The sequence below is a fragment of the Perognathus longimembris genome, chromosome 2 (genome assembly GCF_023159225.1).
Source record: "Perognathus longimembris pacificus isolate PPM17 chromosome 2, ASM2315922v1, whole genome shotgun sequence".
NCBI classification, from domain to species: domain Eukaryota; kingdom Metazoa; phylum Chordata; class Mammalia; order Rodentia; family Heteromyidae; genus Perognathus; species Perognathus longimembris.
This window is the reverse complement of record NC_063162.1, coordinates 152,428,056-152,446,772: the sequence shown is the minus strand read 5'-3', so window position 1 is coordinate 152,446,772 and position 18,717 is coordinate 152,428,056. Positions and strand designations below refer to the sequence as shown.

Below are 18,717 nucleotides of genomic sequence, written 5' to 3'. Positions count from 1 at the left end.
CTATAGCTCCACTTCTGACTTTTTTTTTTTTTTTGCCAGTTCTGGGGCTTGAACTCAGGACCTAGGCACTGTCCCTGAGCTTCTTTTTGATCGAGACTACTGGTCTACCACTTGAGCCACAGCGCCACTTCCAGTTTTTTCTGTTTATATGATACTGAGGAATCAAACCTAGGGCTTCATGCATGCTAGGCAAAGCTCTACCACTAAGCCACATGTTCAGCCCCTTTTTTGGTGTTAATCGGAGTTAAGAGTCCTATTTTCCTGCATAGGCTGGGTTTGAACAGTGATCCTCAGATCTCAGCTTCCTGAGGAGCTGGGATTACAAGTGAGACATGGGCTGGGACATCATTTATTGAAGTGAACGTTGGTGTTTAATAGGATATTTAGGCTGCACCAAAGACTTAAGAGAATTTAGGGTCAGGCATAAAGTTTGCTTTTATCTTGTAGTGGTCCTTTTCCATGACTTCATATAGGAATTAGTGTATTCGTAGGACCATTTCAAAATGTACTTAGGTCACTGATGTGTTTAGATTACCTCATGGTGAAGAATAATGAACTGCCGGATGAACCTGTAATTCTGGCTGCTCAGGCCGAAATCTGAGTATTGCAGTTCAAAGCCGACCCAAGCAGAAAAGTCCGTGAGACTTTTATCTTCACTTAGCCTGCAAAAGGCTGTACTGAAGTCATGGCTCAAGTGGTGAGGGCTCCAGTCATGAATGCAAAAGTGGAGATCAAGCACAAGGTACCTTCAAGCCCTTGTATAGGCGCGGGGAAAGAAAAGGCACTAAGTCCAAACTGAGCTGAGAAAAAGAGACTTTGTTTTTCGGTATACATATTCATGGTTTCCTTTCTTTGTTTTTTCTGCATAATTCTATTCTAGTTCCAGAAGAAGGCTTTTTGCTTGGATGTGTGTTTGCTATTGCTGATTACCCAGAGCAAATGTCAGATAAGCAGCTGCTAGCCACGTGGAAAAGGGTGAGCATGCCGGGAAGAAGGGGGCTTGCGTGTGACGTGCTCTCAGCGTGAGCAGAGTGTCCGTGTGGTCAGCTGCTCCCGTGGGTTAGAAGGATCGGGGAGCCTCAGGGAGGGAGCCGGGGTGGGGCGTGAAGCCATCAGCGTGGGCAAGTGTTGAGTCTGGACCAAGTAGTTCCCAGACTGAACCTCACAGGGGAGGCGGAAGGATGGGGCGGGGGCGGGGGGGGGGGTTAGCAAGGGCAGCTTGGGAAGGCAGAGTTCCTGCTGAGGAGGCTGGGATGGGCGGGAGTGGATGAAAGTCCCTGAGACAGACAGGGAGGTTGGGCTCCTGCGGGGAGGGAGGGAAGGTCTGGGAGGTGGTGGTGGTGGGGTGGGCGGCCATGGGGAGTGGGGGAAGGTCCCCAAACTTGTGTGGGATCGTCCAGGAGATGGGGAGGTTGGTCATAGCCATGCCTTTTAATCCTGGGACTTGACTTTTCCGCCTCCCAGCCTTGCTAGGGCAGGGTAGGGGCAGGGGCAGGTATAGGGCCTGATGTCCATGTTGCCGGGTGAATCGTTGACTTTGAGGGAGGTCCTCAGGGTCACCGGCTGGCCAGACAAGCAACAGTGACATCACCAGGGCAGGGCAGGCATTTCCCAGAATTCAGCTGCAGCAGACATTTCAAAAGAGGTGGAAGTTTTAGAAGGTTGCATTTACAAACCTTCCTAAAAAGAAACTAAAGTATTTGAGCAAAAGGGGACGCTGGGAGTCAAGATGGCGCCGCTCTCCCCACGGTGTGCAGTACCGCAGGACACGGGAGCAGAATCTGAGGGCAGTGGTTTCCACCTGGGCTGACACAGCTTGTCAGTCGGGTGACAGGAATGCAGGCCTAGGGGTCTGGTGAACGCGTTTCCATCCGTGCGCCCTTGTACGTGGCAGGAGGGTGAATGTGTTCAATAGTCAGAAGCCCCAGCTGAAGGAGCCGCCGCCATTGCTTTAGCCAGTGGAGAGAAACCAGGGCCTTGCCACAGCCCCTCCCAACGGGGCTGTGAATAGTTAGAGGAAAAGAAGCAAGTAAAGCAGAACCAGGGTCACTTTGGGGAGTACAGGCCTGTGTTTTAACATCCTGTAAAGTTCCCCTCCTGCTGTGTGGGAGTTTGCATTTTGATTTGTGTTTAATGCCTTGTAACCACACTCTTCACTTCCAAACTGAACCGTTGCAAGTCAAGTGTCACTGTTGATTCCTGTGATTGTGATTTGCTTCGTGTGGTGGCATGGTATATTGTGTGCATGTGCGTGCATGTATGCACACATACACATGTAAGCACCGGTCCTGGGACTTGAACTCAAGGTCTTACACTCCTTCATCTTTTTTGCTCACAGCTGGCACTCCACCACCAGAGGCATACCTCCAGTGGTGGCTTTTTGCTGGGTAGAAATAGCAGTCTCATGGATTTGTCTATGGGTTGGATTCAAACCAAGATCCAGGTCTCAGTGTCCTACTGAGTAGCTAGGATGATAGGTGCGTCTCACCAGTGCGCAGCTGGAGCAGCAGTTTTCAGAGGGAGGGAATCTGCCTCATGGGGCATTTGGCAACACCTGGAGGCCTCGTTCCTGCCTCGGGGTACCCGGCAGCTTGTCTGCCCTGCCACACCGAACTTACTCCCCCAGAACGTCAGCAGGACAGGAAGGAGAGATGCAGGTTTAGGAGAACATTTTGGTTTTCCTTCTGGAAAATGAGATACATATTGTAGTTTGTTTTCATTTAATGTATCAGTACTGCTATGAGGTGGCATTTGCGCTGTGGGAAAACTGTCATAAGTATGTGATCGCTTCTTCTAGTAAGTCTTACTTGAAATTACGATTCTGTTGTATTCTGAATAGTTGACATTGATGACAGCTTTGCTCCTTTGTGTAGATAATCCAGGCACACGGGGGCACCGTGGACCCCACATTCACAAGCCGGTGCACCCATCTTCTCTGTGAAAGCCAAGTCAGTAGTCTGTACGCACAGGTAAGGAAAGTGGTCGCCTGTGACTTGCGTGCACTAAGTTGCCATTTTTGTTCCAGCCTTACACTCGTGAAGACAATGAAATTCCTTACTTATTTAACCTGTGCTCCTCCTGGGGCTTCAGCTCAGGGCCTAGGTGCTGTTTCTGATCTTCGTTTCACTTTTATATAGTTTCGTTGGCTAAATACTTTTGTGGATACTTGTCTTTGAGCAATAGAGATAGAAAAGGAAATTGCAGGCAACTCAGGCACTAAGCCTTGACTCCCGGTCCCCCGAAAGCACCGCTGAAGGAAGGGATTCTATAGCCTCGAGGAGCGCTGTGGGCAGGGGCTGGAAGGGCTCATCCCCAGCCCCACCCCTTTGCCCTGAGGCTTCAGGTTTCCTTTTCTGGAAGTCCACAGAGCACCCTGTGAATGTAATGGGCCACCCTTAAGAACCCCTCTTAAAGAGCGGCATTGACTGGTCCTGTGTTGCAGTGGAAACGTAGAAACAGTGAGCTTTCTCCTCTGGTTAGTTTTAGATGTTTATGTCTTTATACATTGTTGTATGTAGGGCCCTTGTGGTGCTAAAGGAAATTTGAACTAATTAATACTATTATTATTGTTGTTGTTGTTGTTTTTTGCTAGACTTGGGGTTTGAACTCAGGGTCTGGGCTAGCACCCTACCCCTTGAGCCACAGCACCACTTCCAGCTTTTTGCGTATGTGGTGCTGAGGAATGGAACCCAGGGCTTCACGCGTGCTAGGCAAGCTCTCTACCACTAAGACACCTTCCCAGCCCAGGAAATTTTAATTGTGATGAACCCAGGCATGATCTCATTCATGGTTAATGTTACTTTTAAGGGTATTGGAAAATTGGTTGCTCTTACTCCCCATGAAGGGAGGCTCGGTTATGGATAGATAATAGCACTGTAACAGCTACATCGTGGTTGCCATGCTGTGTGCTGCGCTGTGTCATGGGATTCTTGCACTTGATGGGAGGTCACTGAAAACGTGGCCTCGCAGAGCCGACAGTTTTGCGTTTGGCAGGCAATCCGAGAGAGGAAGAGATGCATCACCGCACACTGGCTCAACACCGTCCTGAAGAAGAAGAAGATGGTGCCCCCCCACCGCGCCCTCCACTTCCCCGTGGCCTTCCCGCCGGGAGGGAAGCCCTGCGCACAGCACGTGAGCCCAGCCCCTTGCTTGCCTTCAGTCCTCTGTGTGTGGGAAGCAGTCCCGTGCCGGCCGAGCCTCCCGCTTCCTGTGTGCGCGGGCTCGCTGGGGAAGCACCCGGCATGGCGCGTCTCTTAGTTCCTCAGCCTCCCCGGAACACGGCAGATCTTTAACGGGCTCTCCAAAGTCTTCCAGACCCCAAAGGCAGCCAGCCACTGGGGGGCAGAACCCGATCAACCCTAGTGCGTTCTCCCATGCCAATGATCGCAAAGGAACGCGAAAGAAAGACCCTCAAATGCAAACGGCACCATCGGGCGTTGTCAGCGCGACACTGCATTTGGCAGCCCGTGCTTATTCTTTTCCATTCTTCCGTCAAGAGCTCTGTGTACGGCGCGTTAACGATTATAAAAATTTCCTCTTGGCGTTCGTAGAAACGATAGTGCCAAGCGTGTGTCACGATGCACAAGGAGTGAAGTACACACGTGGGTGCGTGCCGCGCGCACCGCACCGATGCGCACCTGCGCGGTGGAGGGAAAGGAGAAGCAGGGAGAGGAAGTCTTTCTCTTAAGTAACATGATTTGCTTTTCTTTCCCCGTAGATCATCTCTGTGACTGGGTTTGTTGATAATGACAGAGACGACTTGAAGTTGATGGCGTATCTGGCCGGTGCCAAATACACAGGGTATCTGTGTCGGAGCAACACAGTTCTCATCTGTAAAGAGTAAGTGTGCTTAGAAACCAGCTCTCACTCTTAAATCTGCACACAGTAGTAGAGGGCGATTTCGATGATTCTGTTTCTGTCATCCCCGCTTAATGAATTTATTCTTGTTACTTATACTGAGGGAATTGTCCTCATTTTCACACATTCATACCCAGTGTACCCCAACCATCTCAGGGCCCTGTTATTCTCTTCCTCCCTTTCTAAAGGTTGGATAGGTTTCACTGCTCTGTTTTCATGCTTGGAAATAGTCTCCTTGGGCCATCGTCTGCGTGGAAATCAGAGCTTACTAAAAGAATGGCTCTGCGGGTCACGGAGACGCTAGCAGAGGTAGCTGTGAAATAAGCGGTTAGTGGGGTTGGGACTGGAGAGTTGAGGCAATGGGGGTGAGTGAACGCGAGACCGGCTGAGCTCGGAAACGCCCTTGCCGCCAGCCGGGCCTCCCCGCTCCCTGCCCAAGCAAGCCTGTCATCGCCTCCCGAGAACGTTTTCTGTGGGCTCTTAGGAACGCCCGTGTGACTTCAGTGCATGCACGCCGCTAACGTCCCGTCATTGTGCTCTCTCCTCCCACACAAAGGCCAAGCGGTTTAAAGTACGAGAAAGCCAAAGAGTGGAGGATCCCGTGCGTGAACGCCCAGTGGCTCGGTGACATCCTGCTGGGGAACCTGGAGGCGCTGAGGCAGGTCCAGTGCAGTCGGTACACGGCCTTCCACCTGCCGGACCCCTTCGCGCCCACCCAGCACCTGGTGCTCAGTCTTCTGGGTGAGTGAGCTCCCGCGGGCGCACACCAGGCTTGACCTCCGGGTTCTCACCTAGCGCCCGTTTCCGTGTCCTACTCTGCCTAGGATAGAGAGAGAGGGAGAGCGAGCGAGCGAGCGAGAGAATGCACGTGCACGCCCGTGGGGCGTGTGTGTATGCGCGTGCGTGTGTTTGCGCATGTCAGTACTGGGGCTTGAACTAAGGGCCTAGGTGCTGTTCCTTTGCCTTTTTACTCATGGTTGACATTCTGCCACTTGAGCCACAGTTCCACTTCCAGCCTTTGGGTGGTTAATTGGAGATAAGACTCTCAGGGACATTCCTGCTGGGGCTGGCTTTTTGAACCATGGTCCTCAGTCTCAGCCTCCTGGGTGGCTCGGATTAAAGGCGTGAGCCACTGGTGCTCAGCTTGCCAAAGGTTTTTGTTGGCTTGGGGTTTAAGCTCTCAGTGAGGGCTCGGGATTCTTTTTAGTCTTGTCTTGGGCCAGGTAGCTCTCAGAAATGCCCTGACTAAAACATTGACTGCTCTTCTTCGTCACTGCCATGCTTGATAGCACGCTGCTGGGTGCAGACCTTGCTAGGCCCGGCCCCCTGTGGTCCTTTGGTGCTACCCAGCTCCTCCACAGAGAGGTGCCCACCACGCCTAGGACGGATTTTAATTCTGTAGTTGCAGAAAGGAACATTATTCAAGAAAGGTCATTCAAATGCGATTTGGTGTTACCTTAAGGAAAGCCTTCTGAGTTTTGGATGACATTAATCATGAGAAAGCTCCTCCTCGAGCCTTGCTCTCCATCCCTGTAGTACCCGGGTTGGTCTGCCCCGGGCTTTGAAGCCGTTCCAGAGACTGCTTCCTGCAGGGGCATCTGTTCTGAGTGTCTGCCTGAGACCTACTCCTCCCACAGCTCCAACATGCCATCCCTCTGGCCAGCCCCGCCCATGGAGCGTGGTCCTTCCTGTTGGTGACCTCGCTTCATAGCTGGTGTGCTAGAGACGAGGGTTGCCTTCTCGACGTGTGTAGCCGCACTGCACACTCGTATCGCTGCCCTGTAGTCAATGACAGAGCCAGCAGATGCATAGAACCTGCGTTGTTCCTTCCCTGCTTCCTTCTGGAACGTTCCCTAAACCCAAGTATCATACCCAAGTCCGCCCTTCTAAATGTTGTGACCTTGGCCGTCACGTCCAGGGTTACCAGCTTCAGAACCAAGGGTCTTCATGTAAATAGTGAGTCACCATGAAAAATAACATATTTCTCTCTTCAGATGCTTGGAGAATCCCATTGAAAGTGTCAGCTGAGTTACTGATGGTATGTCAAATTAATTCCTCACTTTGGCTTTTACTGTGTTAGTAAATTGCAGTAGGGGTTTATTTGAAAATTGCAATCTCTCATCGTTCGTCACGTAACGGTGAGTGGAGGCTGAATCTTCTCACTTGCCATACAGTGCGCAGTGTGCCCCGGGTCTGCTTGTCACCGTGAGCTGTTGGCGATGATTTCATGTCAGTCATTCACACACACACACGTGCACACACACACGTACACACGTGAGGCCATTACTTAGTTCAGAGAGCCATGCGATGGTGTCTGGAGTTGTGAGCATGTTTGTCAAGGCACTGTGAGGGCTTAGAAGCAGAGGTGTGGTCCCATTAGGTTGTAGATTCCAGGCCTCGCTGTACGCTGTCCTGAGATTCCCTGTGGGTTCTCGTCACACTGAAGGGGTCTCTGATGGGAGACTTCGCCGTAGAACACTGGGAAGGGGAGTGTCTTCGCCTGTTAGGTCACAGATGTGCTATCTTTCAAGCGAGGGCTGTCCACTTTCTCATTAATAATGTTTGGTGACAAAACTCTTGCCTTTTCTGACTCTTTCTACATTAGTATTTTCTTAGAATTTCTCTGTTTAGAATGTCTTTAGCATTTCTCTTATTTGTTGCTTGCAGTGCAAGAAAGCAGTACTTCCATTGTGAATAGTGGGCTGGAATGCTTTGGGAGAACGGCATTTATTGTAAACGTATGATCCTGTGTTTGTCAAACGCGGACTTCCGCGGTCGGGCGCAGCGCAGTGCGCCCGTAATCCCAGCCCCCCCGGAGCCGAGGCAGAGGTGTCCCCAGATGGGCTGGGCCGCACAGCGAAACCCCATCTTAGGAAACAAGGGATTTCCACGGCGTGGGCAACACTGTGAGCCGACGCGACGGAAGCACACGCCGGGCAGCTTCCCGAGAGGGCAGGGCCGCCCGGGCCCCCAGCGGCCCCGCCCCCCGCGTCGCCTCCTTCCCGTGCTGGGGACTTGCAGCGGAGGCTGCCTCACCTTCCCTAGGAGTGACGGGCCGCGATCGGTGCTTCCCTCGCACTCAGCAGTGATGGTGGCCGAGCCGCCGTGCTCCCGGGTCAGCCGAGACCAGCGAGCAAGGAGGGAGGGTGGCCGGGAACGCGGGCAGCGGGGTTTTCTACCCACACCGCTGAAATTGCCGGGGGTGCTTTGCTTGGAGGTGTGAGTGCAGTCTTTGGAACTGGGTTGAAGAGTCATTGTCTTTTTTTTTTTTTTTGGCCAGTTCTGGGCTTGGACTCAGGGCTGAGCACTGTCCCTGGCTTCTCTTTGCTCAAGGCTAGTGCTCTGCCAACTTGAGCCACAGCGCCACTTTGGGTCTTTTCTGTATATGTGGTGCTGGGGAATCGAACCCAGGGCTTCACGTATACGAGGCGAGCACTTTTGCCACTAGGCCATATTCCCAGGCCCCAGTCATTGTCTTATACAGATGGCGGGCAGAAGCAGTATCAAGCTTCCTGCGGATGATTGCGGGAAGGCATTCGTGGTCATGCTCGCGCCTGTTCTGCGGAGGCAGAGCTGTTTAAAAACGTGACGGGTCGTTTAGAACAGTGAACAGCTCAGACCGCAAAGCACAGGCACAGCGTGCACACCGTGTCTTTTTGAAAGAATCTCTCAGTTGACAGTGCAGTGACTGATCGGCGAGGGGTACAATGGGGAGCCCCCCACCCCTGCAGGCACCCCGCTGGGAATCCTTTCAGCCCCGCCCCCTCGCTTGGCCCACCCGTGGCCTGGTGTCGGGCGTGCACCGGTGCTGGCGGGCGTGGGCGCCTGCCCGAGGCCAGCCACGGCGTCCAGCTCCTCACTGTGCTCAGTCGTCCTCTGCGTCTCATTGCCACGGGGTGGTTTTTGGTTACGTTTCACGTGACGATTGCTTTAATAAATGTCTTTTTTTAAGGAAACTTAATTGCAAAGGAAAGGTGATGGCTGTGTTTCCCCCATTCCAAGTTGGGACAGTGAGTCCCCGATGAGGGCGGTGTTGGAGGGGTGAGGGAAGTGTGGGGGCCGGTGGCAGGCGCTCTGCTGCCTGAGCCTGCCTGCAGCCCGCGGAGGACCCCGGCCCACAGAGCTGAGAGGCCAGGCGCGGCGGCTCACCCCTGCAATCCTAGCCACTCGGGACTCAGAGGCGGAGAAGATTGCGGTCCGAGGCCAGCCCGCTCACAAAGTGTGTGAGACCCCGAGTCAGCCGGTACACACGTGGAGTGACACACACAGCCCAAGGGGGATGACTGTGGTCCGCCCTGAGTAGGGACGATGCCCAGAGCAAGGAGGCTTCGACTCCCGTCTCCTGCACGGGGAGCAGGAGAGCCTTCTCGTTCTCTATTCCCTCTAGCTCAACTAAGCCATGGGAGGGGACACTGGCTGAGAAGCGTTGTACTCATAACCTGGCTTAGGAAATTGTAGCCTCTTTATACAACGACGGATAATTTTTTTTTCTTAAAAGGAAGGAAGAGAAGTAACAAAAAGGGCTGGGGGTGTGGCTCAAATGGGTAGAGCACCTGACGAAGCAGTGCAAGGCCTTGAGTTCAAACTCCACTTCTGTCAGAAAGTCTTAAACAGAACAAGAGTACTTGGTAAATAAAGAGACTTCATAAAAACAACACAGAGGTTGTCTCTGAGACTAGCTTCCACTCCTGCGTCTCTTGGCCAGTCCTAGTGCTGACAGGTAGATGGAGCGTGGCTCTGTAGACCGTGAGGTGCTTTGAGTATTTGACTTGGGTTTCTTGGAAGTTTCTGTACTACTTGGAAATGGATTTGCTTAAAGTGGGCAACCTTTGAATTACAGGGCGTACGGTTACCTCCCAAACCGAAGCAGAACGAAGCCACCAGCATCCAGCCCTCCTCCAAACGAGCCAGGTAGGGGCAGTGACCTTCGTGTGCATGCTGCTGGTCCACTGTGGTCCATCTGGAACTTTCCAGCACCTGGGGAAAGTCTCAGTTCTCACAGTAAATAGAATTTAACAGGACTTCTTTCTTCAAAACCTCCTTTCCCTGGGTCTCATTTAGGACTGCACAGTGAGTAGAGACAGTGTATGCTATTGGAGAGGGAGAAGAGGACATTTCAACAAAAGTGCACCAGAACCCCTACCACTCACACACACACACACACACACACACACACATATTAGCACCAACAAGAGTCTGGTTTGCTTTGCTGTCATTCATTTTTTTAGTGTATATTATACTAAGAAATTCCATCATGGTATTTTGCACATGCATATTTTATATTTGAATCAAAATGACCCTCTGTTGTCCCTCCTTTGCTATAAATATATTTTGATATTATTTGCCCTCCATCTTTCTGTTTTCCTAACCTTGGCTCCTCCCCTCCCCAGAGCATCTCGGGTGTAACCAAAATCTCTGTATGTAAAGATAAATGCAGGGGCTGGGAATGTGGCTCAGTGGTAGAGTGCTTGCCTAGCATGCACGAAGCCCTGGGTTCCATTGCTCAGCACCACATACACAGAAAAAGCCCGAAGTGGTACTGTGGCTCAAGAGGTAGAGTGTTAGCCTTGAGCAAAAAGAAGCCAGGACAGTGCTCAGGCCCCGAGTCCAAGCTCCAGGACCGGCAAAACAACAACAACAAAAAAGATAAATGCATATGTGTGTCTATGCATATAAATATATAAACATGTATGTATGTATATGTCTTAACTAGATTCCAAAAACGAATGGCATCATGCAGGATTTGACTTTCTAAGTGTGGCGTGTCTCACTCGAGTTGATGATCTGCAGTTCCGTGCACTTACTCCTTGTGTTTCTTATTTCTTTAGAGCTTTATCAGTGGGATCTTTAATTTTACCCTCCGCTTTTTCTGTGTCAGTGGAGATGACTATGAGGCGTTTGTTTCTGATTCTGTTTGTACATTGCATTATGTGTACTGATATTCATGGGTTGATCCAATCCTTAAACCCTAAGCTTAGGTTTGTTTTTGTTGGTGAAATTTACTTCTTATAGAAAACAAGTTTGGGGGTCTTTTTTCTTTTACTCCAACTTAACCATTTTATTTCTTTTGGTTAGAGAGTTGAGGCCATTAGCATGTTGTGTTAATGTAGAATGGTATGAAGTATTTCCTCTCATGCTTGTCTTTTTTTTTTTTTTTTGGCCAGTCCTGAGCCTTGGACTCAGGGCCTGAGCACTGTCCCTGGCTTCTTCCCGCTCAAGGCTAGCACTCTGCCACGTGAGCCACAGCGCCGCTTCTGGCCGTTTTCTGTATATGTGGTGCTGGGGAATCGAACCTAGGGCCTCATGTATCCGAGGCAGGCACTCTTGCCACTAGGCCATATCCCCAGCCCTCATGCTTGTCTTTATGGTGCTACTTCACCCATCTCGCGCGTTTGCTCTTCCCTGTGCCTGCCTGCTTTCGGTCATCTTGCTCTACGTGCAGCATTCCTTTCAGCATCCTGTGTAGTGCTGGTTTTGTGCTCCTCCATTCCTCTAGCTTTTATTTTGGAAGGCTCAACTTCTCCCTCCTTGATGAAGGCTGACAGTTACTGTCTCTCCGGGCTCGGATGATGTCATGCCCTCCTTGGATTTAGCTTGTGTTGAGAAGTCTGGTGATACCCTTCCGGCTGCATTGTATGTGATCTGTGTCTTCTCTTTTGCAGTTTGTGTTGTGTTTTCACTGTAACATGTCTAGTGGTGTTTCCTCTCTGCTCTTGCCTGTTCGCTGTTCTGTAACCCTCCACTGGATGGCTCTCTCTTACTCAAGGTTGGGGAAGTTTTCTGCTGTTTCATTGAGTAGGTTATTTATTCCTTTAGTGTGCATTTCTTCTCCTGAATTCATACGTTTTGTCTGTTGGTGGTGTCAGAGAGGTCTTGTAATATTTTCTTAGTGTTTTCTCACTGTCTTACTGATTGGTCTTAATTCCTCTGCTTTATTTTCAATCTGATTGCCCTATTTTCTACTTGTTCTGTTCTACTAGCTTAAGATTTTCTTTGAGTTTTTTATTTGGGCAGTTGAGATAATTGTTTCCAAGATTTCAATATGATTTTTTTTCAAGATTTCTGTTTCTTTATCCACTTCCTTTTTTTATATCATACATTAATTATCTTCTTTATTCCATTCAGCTGTTTGAATTCTATTTGAGCTAGTCATTCGTGTCCTCTTTGAATTCATTCAACTTCTAGACATAGAACTGTTATTAAAGTCAGTACTATTTTGTGTGCCTTTGATTATAGGATTGAAGATCTGCCGCCTCCCACTAAAAAACTGACACCAGAATTGACCCCTTTTGTGCTTTTCACTGGCTTTGAGCCTGTACAAGTGCAACAATATATTAAGGTAAAGTTTTGTTTGTCTTTAAGAATTTTTAAGCCATGTTTTTTTCTGTAAATGCTTATGTAGCATTTGTTAGATGAACTTTAATTAGGTTTTCCTACTTGTGATAGTATTGTTTTGTAGTGTTTTTTGCCAGTCCTGGGCCTTGGACTCAGGGCCTGAGCACTGTCCCTGGCTTCTTTTTGCCCAAGGCTAGCACTCTGCCCCTTGAGCCACAGCGCCACTTCTGGCTTTTTCTATATATGTGGTGCTGGGGAATCGAACCCGGGGCTTCATGTATATGAAGTGAGCGCTCTACCACTAGGCCACACTCCCAGCTCCCTGGTGACAGCATTGTAACGTGTGTCTGTGGCAATAGTGAGTCAGGGAATGACTGCCTCATTCTGTGCGCTCATTTCCTTCTTTACAAAGTTCTGATTCCTGCATGTGGACAGCTATCTGCCGGGCAGCTTGGGTGTCATTTTTACAAGTACAGGGGGCTCAGGGGGCTTTGCCTCTCGGGTTCTGTGCTCCAAGCAGTCTCCCTGGAGCGCGTTCTCCGGGCCCTGGTGCGCCCTCGAGGGGCAGTCCGCGTAGTCGGTCTGGGTTTGGTGTGTGTGTGTGTGTGTGTGTGTGTGTGTGTGTGTGTGTGTAGAACACCTAGAGCTGAGTCAGAAGCACACTTTTTCAAAGAGCGTCACCTGGCACGGGGGGGGGGGGGGGCGGTGGTGGTGGTGATAAAGTTTCGTGTTGGGGCAGTGCGGTAAGGAATTAAAGCTGCATGGGATGTGATTTATACATCTTCCTAGTGTTTTTTAAGGAATCAGAACCGCTCCCCCGTGGCAGCTTCCTTTCTCCTGCCTTGAAGATAGCGCTTGGGTGCGCGTGTCTGTCTGCGTGGATGCCGTGGCTGCGCTCCTGGTCTACAGCCATGGCGTCCATGGCTGCCTGGAAGGCGAGCCCCGGCCCCACGCAGAGAGCCGCGGCGACCTCACGCCACGCGTGCTCGCTCTTCATAGAAATGAGCTGCCGATGCGTTCAGAGGCCCGGCAGCCGTGCCCTCCCCGCGCCCTCCCCCCACGGCTGCCCGCGCTCCCCCGGCCCCTCCCGTCACCGCGCGCCGGGCCCAGGGCGGGGCACGCGGCCGACGTGCCCGCCCCCGCCGACGTGCGCGCCCCCCTCTCGTGTGTGTGCTCCAGAAGCTCTACATCCTGGGCGGCGAGGTGGCGGAGTCCACGCAGAAGTGCACGCACCTGGTGGCCAGCAAGGTGACGCGCACCGTCAAGTTCCTCACGGCCATCTCGGTGGCGAAGCACATCGTGACGCCCGAGTGGCTGGAGGAGTGCTTCAAGTGCCAGCAGTTCATCGGTGGGTGCCCGGGGGCCCAGCCACGGCGGGGGGGGGGCACCGGGCTGGGGGGGAGGGGCGGCCTCAGCGGCCCGGCTGGACTGGGCGGCCACGTAGGCTCTCAGATTCTCCTGGGACTCACGGCCAGTCGCAGCCCAGTACACAGACACTTTCTGCTTTTTAATCTGTTTGGTAGTTACTCAGGTTTCAAAATTCATTTCCTATCGCCGTGGCTTGATGAGCATCTTTTTGCTTTGCCATGGATACATAAAGTTGGGGTACATTGGTATCGAGGGAAAACCGATCATTGTGTTCTCTGTTCTTCCCGTTTTTGAACTCGGGTCCCTGTGCTTGCTCCGTTTGTTTTCATGGCTGGTGTTTTGTTTTTTTGTTTTTTTGGCCAGTCCTGGGGCTTGGACTCAGGGCCTGAGCACTGTCCCTGGCTTCTTTTTGCTCAAGGCTAGTACTCTGCCACTTGAGCCATAGCGCCACTTCTGGCCATTTTCTGTATATGTGGTGCTGGGGAATCAAACCCAGGGCCTCATGTATATGAGGCAGGCACTCTTGCCACTAGGCCATATCCCCAGCCCCATGGCTGGTGTTTTACCACTTGAGCCCCAGTCCCACTTGTGGCTTCCCCTTGCCCCCCACCCCAGCACTTCCGGTGGTTAACTGGAGATGGGAGCCTTGCACAATGGATCGCCAGTGCTGGCTTCAAAGCACAGTCCCCAGATCTCAGCCTCTGGGGTAGCTAGGGTTACAGGTGTGAGCGCCCGCCCCATGCGGGCACACTCATGCGTCTGCATAAACCTCGGCGTTATTATCCCCTCACCTACTGAAGGACATCGTGTTTGCTTGTCAGTTGTGGCAGTTATCAATCAAACTCTGGGGACGGGCCGAGGTGTAGCTCAGTGGCACAGCGCTTGCCCGGCCACGAGCTCGCACCGGCCCCCGCTTCGTCCCCAGTGCCCAGTTAAAAACCCAACTCCGTGAGCCCATGTGGTAGCTTTCTTTTATGAATGTACTTTATCGTCAAGGGCGAGTTACCAAATCACGCGGTAGGAGTGCGTTTCCGTCCTGTTTTTGGAGTTTTCAGTGTAGCCTGTGTAGTCTAGCTGGCCTCAGGCTCCTGGCTGCCTGAGGCTCCCAGGCCCCGCCCGGCGCCTGGCCTGTGTGTGTGTACGTGTGTGTGTGTACGTGTACCACCCATGCACATCCACCGAGTCGGCTTCATCCCCTGTTGCCCTTGTGGGTGGGGCGGGGCAGAGACCTTTCAGAGCTCACGCCCAGGCGGTGAAGCAGCTGTGCCCCTTCCCTCCCGCGCGCAGAACTGAAGGGCAGCTGGCTGTGGAGCTAGTTGCCAGCTGTGCTGTCCTTGGTTTCTGCGCCGGGAACTGAAGTGCTGGATGTACTTAAAGGAAATGTAGTTACAAGGAATCAGCAGTTTGGTGAATGCGGCCATTGACTATCGCACTTGCACCCGGTGACGGTTTAAAACGGTCCTTCTGGGACGGGGTTTCCTAACCTGGGGTGTCTGCGGGTGGTGGCGGCACCCACAGGGCTGCAGGTGTGGGGGCAGCCCCTGGCTCTCGTAAGGCCTCTGCAGAGGGCGAGCTGGCGCTCGCGCGCGGGCAGTGTTGGTCTGGTGTCTTCAGGGGGAAGGAAGCGAAGCAAAGAGGGGTGACTGTGCGGTTTGCAGAGGTGAAGGCAGCCGGGAGGGAGGGGGGCCCCTCCCCTGGACGCCCAGAGCGCATCTGCATCTGCCTCCTTGTGTTCCCCAGATGAGCAGAACTACGTCCTCCGAGACGCCGAGGCGGAAGTCCTTTTCTCCTTCAGCCTGGAAGAGTCCCTCAAGCGGGCGCACGTCTCTCCCCTCTTCAAGGTACAGGGGGGAAAGCATATCCGCCCAGGTGGGGCGGGGCGGGGGCTGGGGCGGGGGCCGAGGGAGGGGCAGACTCCACCCTGCCCCACCCCCTCAGGGTCACCGCCCCAGGCCCACCTCAGGGAAGTGCCGGACACCCGCAGAGCCGTCCCGGCTGACCCGTGAGGGGGATGGGTGCTGGGCCCGTCCCCGGCACCGCCGGGCCCGCCCCCTGCACACACACACACACACACACACACACACACACACCCCGCCGGGCCCGCCCGCAGCATGTTGACGAGGGGCGCTCTGCTTAGACTCCACTGGGGAAAACGCTCATCAGCGTTTCATAAATAATTCAGAACTAAAGATTCGAAATATTTACTCCATCAGAGACTTAAAAGTGGGTGTTTTTCTTTTTTTCTTTTTTTTTTTGGTATTAGAGCTAAGTAAATCATTAAGGATAATCTGTTCTTTGAACTTCTTAAACGTTGAATTAGTAATGAGAAATGACGTGGCATACTGAGTCAAGACGCATTTTACCTAAAATGGTCTAATTTTTCTAAATGCTTATTAGTTCTTTATGAGCAGTTGAAAACACGATGTACCCAGGAACAAGTTTGTTAGAGAACTTTTTTGTCAGTTTGAACTCGGAGTGCTCTAGCACTTGAGCCATGTGCTTCCTCCTCGAGCTAGCCTTGAACCCTGATCCTTCTGCACTCAGCCTTCTGGGAAGCTACTTGGCGTGAGCCACCAGTGCCTGGCTGAGATTTCAGTCCTTTTCAAGTCCAAAGAATGCACTCAGGGATAGACAAGAAAAGGATTGCAGGTCAGGGGTGGTGCTGTGTCAGTTGCTTGGCATAGACATGTGATTCTAGAATGCTCACAAGTTCTGTAGGAATTGCTTTAGCCACATTTTGTTCAAGACTGTGAGATCTGGGTGCTTGGCTTCTCATGGCTGCACCTCTGGTTTGAGTTTCTTGGGGCCCACTCTGGGGGTGCTGTGGGAAGTGCTACCTTAGTGACTTCAGCTAACTGGACCTCAGACACTCCACTAGTTACTATTGGGGAAGATGGCCCTCCTAATTTCAGGAGACTAGACTTGGTGTCTGTGTGCTGCTCCTGGAATTCGGGGCACCGTCCCTGAGATGTTTCGCTCAAGGCCGGTGCTCCGCCACTTGAGCCACAGCTCTACTTTCAGCTTTTTGTTGGAGTCTCAGGGACTTTGCTGCCCAGCCTGGCTTTGAACCTCAATCCTCAGATCTGACTCCTAGGAGCTAGGATTACAGGTGTGAGCCAGTGATGCCCGGCTTAGACGTTTCTGTTTAAAGTCTCAGGATGAGATTCATGAAAGTTGCTCTGAATGTTAAAGCCACTTGATAAAACCTAGGGTGCATATATGTTCCTGTGTTTCAGGCAAAGTATTTTTACATCACGCCCGGCATCTGCCCCAGCCTCTCGACGATGAAAGCGATCGTGGAGTGCGCGGGGGGAAAGGTTCTGACCAAGCAGCCGTCCTTCCGGAAGCTCATGGAGCATAAGCAGAACAAGGTGGGAGGGGGTGGGCGGAGGGACCTGGGCTCATACCGAAGTGGAGGGCTGGTCACTGACACTCACTGTCTTCTCCTCAGAGCCTTGCAGAAATCATTTTAATATCCTGTGAGAATGACCTTCACCTATGCCGGGAGTATTTTGCCAGAGGAATAGGTACGGCTCCCACTCTTGATGCACGTTTACGCGGCTGCTGCAGCGGATGCGCTCCCTGCATCGGGTACACATTCACCACGCGTGCTCACACTTCCATGCGTGCATGTATCCGTGCACCACTCACACCGACCATGTGTGCGCATACCATGCATCCATGCACATTCACCGCACGTGCGCACCCCCCACTGTGTACACACCCCCACTTGTCACACTCTGGTGCACGCGGGGTGTGGCGTGTTCACTGTTAGCTACATTTATTTGGCTTTCCTCCACGCAGATGTTCACAATGCGGAGTTTGTTCTGACTGGCGTGCTCACGCAGACGCTGGACTATGAGTCATATCCTTTGACGGAGGGGGGGGTGTGGAGGCTGGCGCGGGTGGGTCCGCCATGCCCGGGCTCTTGGCGTGTGTCCCTGCGGTGTGCAGCCCTGCCTCTCGAGGAGGTCGTGAGACGGCACCGCAGGTCGGGGGGGGAGGGGGTCACTGCCCACCACCCCGGGCCTCGGCGTCTGCTGTGGTGCGGGTGTTGGGGTGTTTGACATCCGGGACTGCAGGAGTGAGTACCTGCGGTGTCTCCTCGTGGGTCGTCTTGTGCGCGCGGTGTAGACTAGCCTCTGCCCCGCGCTTGGAGGCGGGCGGGCGGTGATGCCCCGCGGGGCGCGGCCAGCAGCTCCCACAGGTGGCAGCGCGTGCGGGCGAGAGCCCTCCGCCTTCCCGGGGCAGAGCGCCGGCCGCGGGCCCGCTCTTGACCTCTCCTGCCAAGGCCGGCGCCCTGCCCCAGCGCCCCCTCCACTCCTGGCGCTTGGCCGCTCCGTGGGAGAGAAGCGGCTGGGACCGCTCTGCCTCCCAGCTCAGCCCTCCGCGGGGATGGCGGGCGCGAGCTACCAGAGCCTGGCTCACAATGTGCTTCGTGTGCGGCCGCCGAGGCGCGGAGCAGATGGGCTCACACACCTTCACGGGGAGACGCGCCTGGCCCCCGCATCCCCACTAGAGACACCTGGCCCACGGCGGCCACGGGAGGGGCCTGTGGGCGGGCCGCGCCGGGCGGGGTCTGCGGGCACTGCTGACCAGCCGTTCCCTGTGCTCATGGGCACTCGGGGGCACAGAGGCCAGAGGAGGCCCGCGCCCGGCCCTGCCACCCTTCCCTGCCTCACCACGGTGATTACCCTCGGTCCCCTTAGCCTGCAGGTGTGTAGGGCAGTGAGGTTTGGAGGAGACCTAGCCCGGTCCCTAGGGAGGAGGAGAATGTGGCCCAGGGGCCCGGCTCGGACCCCCACAGGGCTCCCTGCAGGCGTGGCGGAGCAGGTCATGTCTCCAGAGGTGCGGCGCTGGGGTTTACACAGCACAGCCGGTGCCGTACACAGGTGTTGTTCTACTGTTGAGATTCCATCAGGGTCTCTTGGTTCCTGTCCCTCTTCATCGGGGTCTCTTGGTTCCTTTTTCTCTCTTCATCAGGGTCTCTTGGTTCCTGTCTCTCTCCATCAGGGTCTCTTGGTTCCTCTCTCTCTCTTCATCAGGGTCTCTTGGTTCCTCTCTCTCTGTCTTCATCAGGGTCTCTTGGTTCCTCTCTCTCTGTCTTCATCAGGGTCTCTTGGTTCCTCTCTCTCTTCATCAGGGTCTCTTGGTTCC

General features: G+C 53.3%; 1 protein-coding gene across 1 annotated transcript in view; it reads left to right on the top strand.

Annotated features, from left to right (window-relative positions):
• Paxip1 (PAX interacting protein 1) overlaps positions 1–18,717 on the top strand; it is a 39,484-nt gene that overhangs the window by 19,243 nt on the left and 1,524 nt on the right. Inside the window, exons 8-20 of the mRNA XM_048340521.1 lie at positions 881–975; positions 2,874–2,969; positions 3,994–4,131; positions 4,718–4,839; positions 5,414–5,598; positions 6,852–6,895; positions 9,698–9,768; positions 12,094–12,196; positions 13,372–13,540; positions 15,301–15,401; positions 16,797–16,931; positions 17,012–17,087; positions 17,365–17,425. Of these exons, the coding sequence (XP_048196478.1) occupies positions 881–975; positions 2,874–2,969; positions 3,994–4,131; positions 4,718–4,839; positions 5,414–5,598; positions 6,852–6,895; positions 9,698–9,768; positions 12,094–12,196; positions 13,372–13,540; positions 15,301–15,401; positions 16,797–16,931; positions 17,012–17,087; positions 17,365–17,425 (1,396 nt within the window). The remainder of the gene's footprint in view (positions 1–880; positions 976–2,873; positions 2,970–3,993; positions 4,132–4,717; positions 4,840–5,413; positions 5,599–6,851; positions 6,896–9,697; positions 9,769–12,093; positions 12,197–13,371; positions 13,541–15,300; positions 15,402–16,796; positions 16,932–17,011; positions 17,088–17,364; positions 17,426–18,717) is intronic.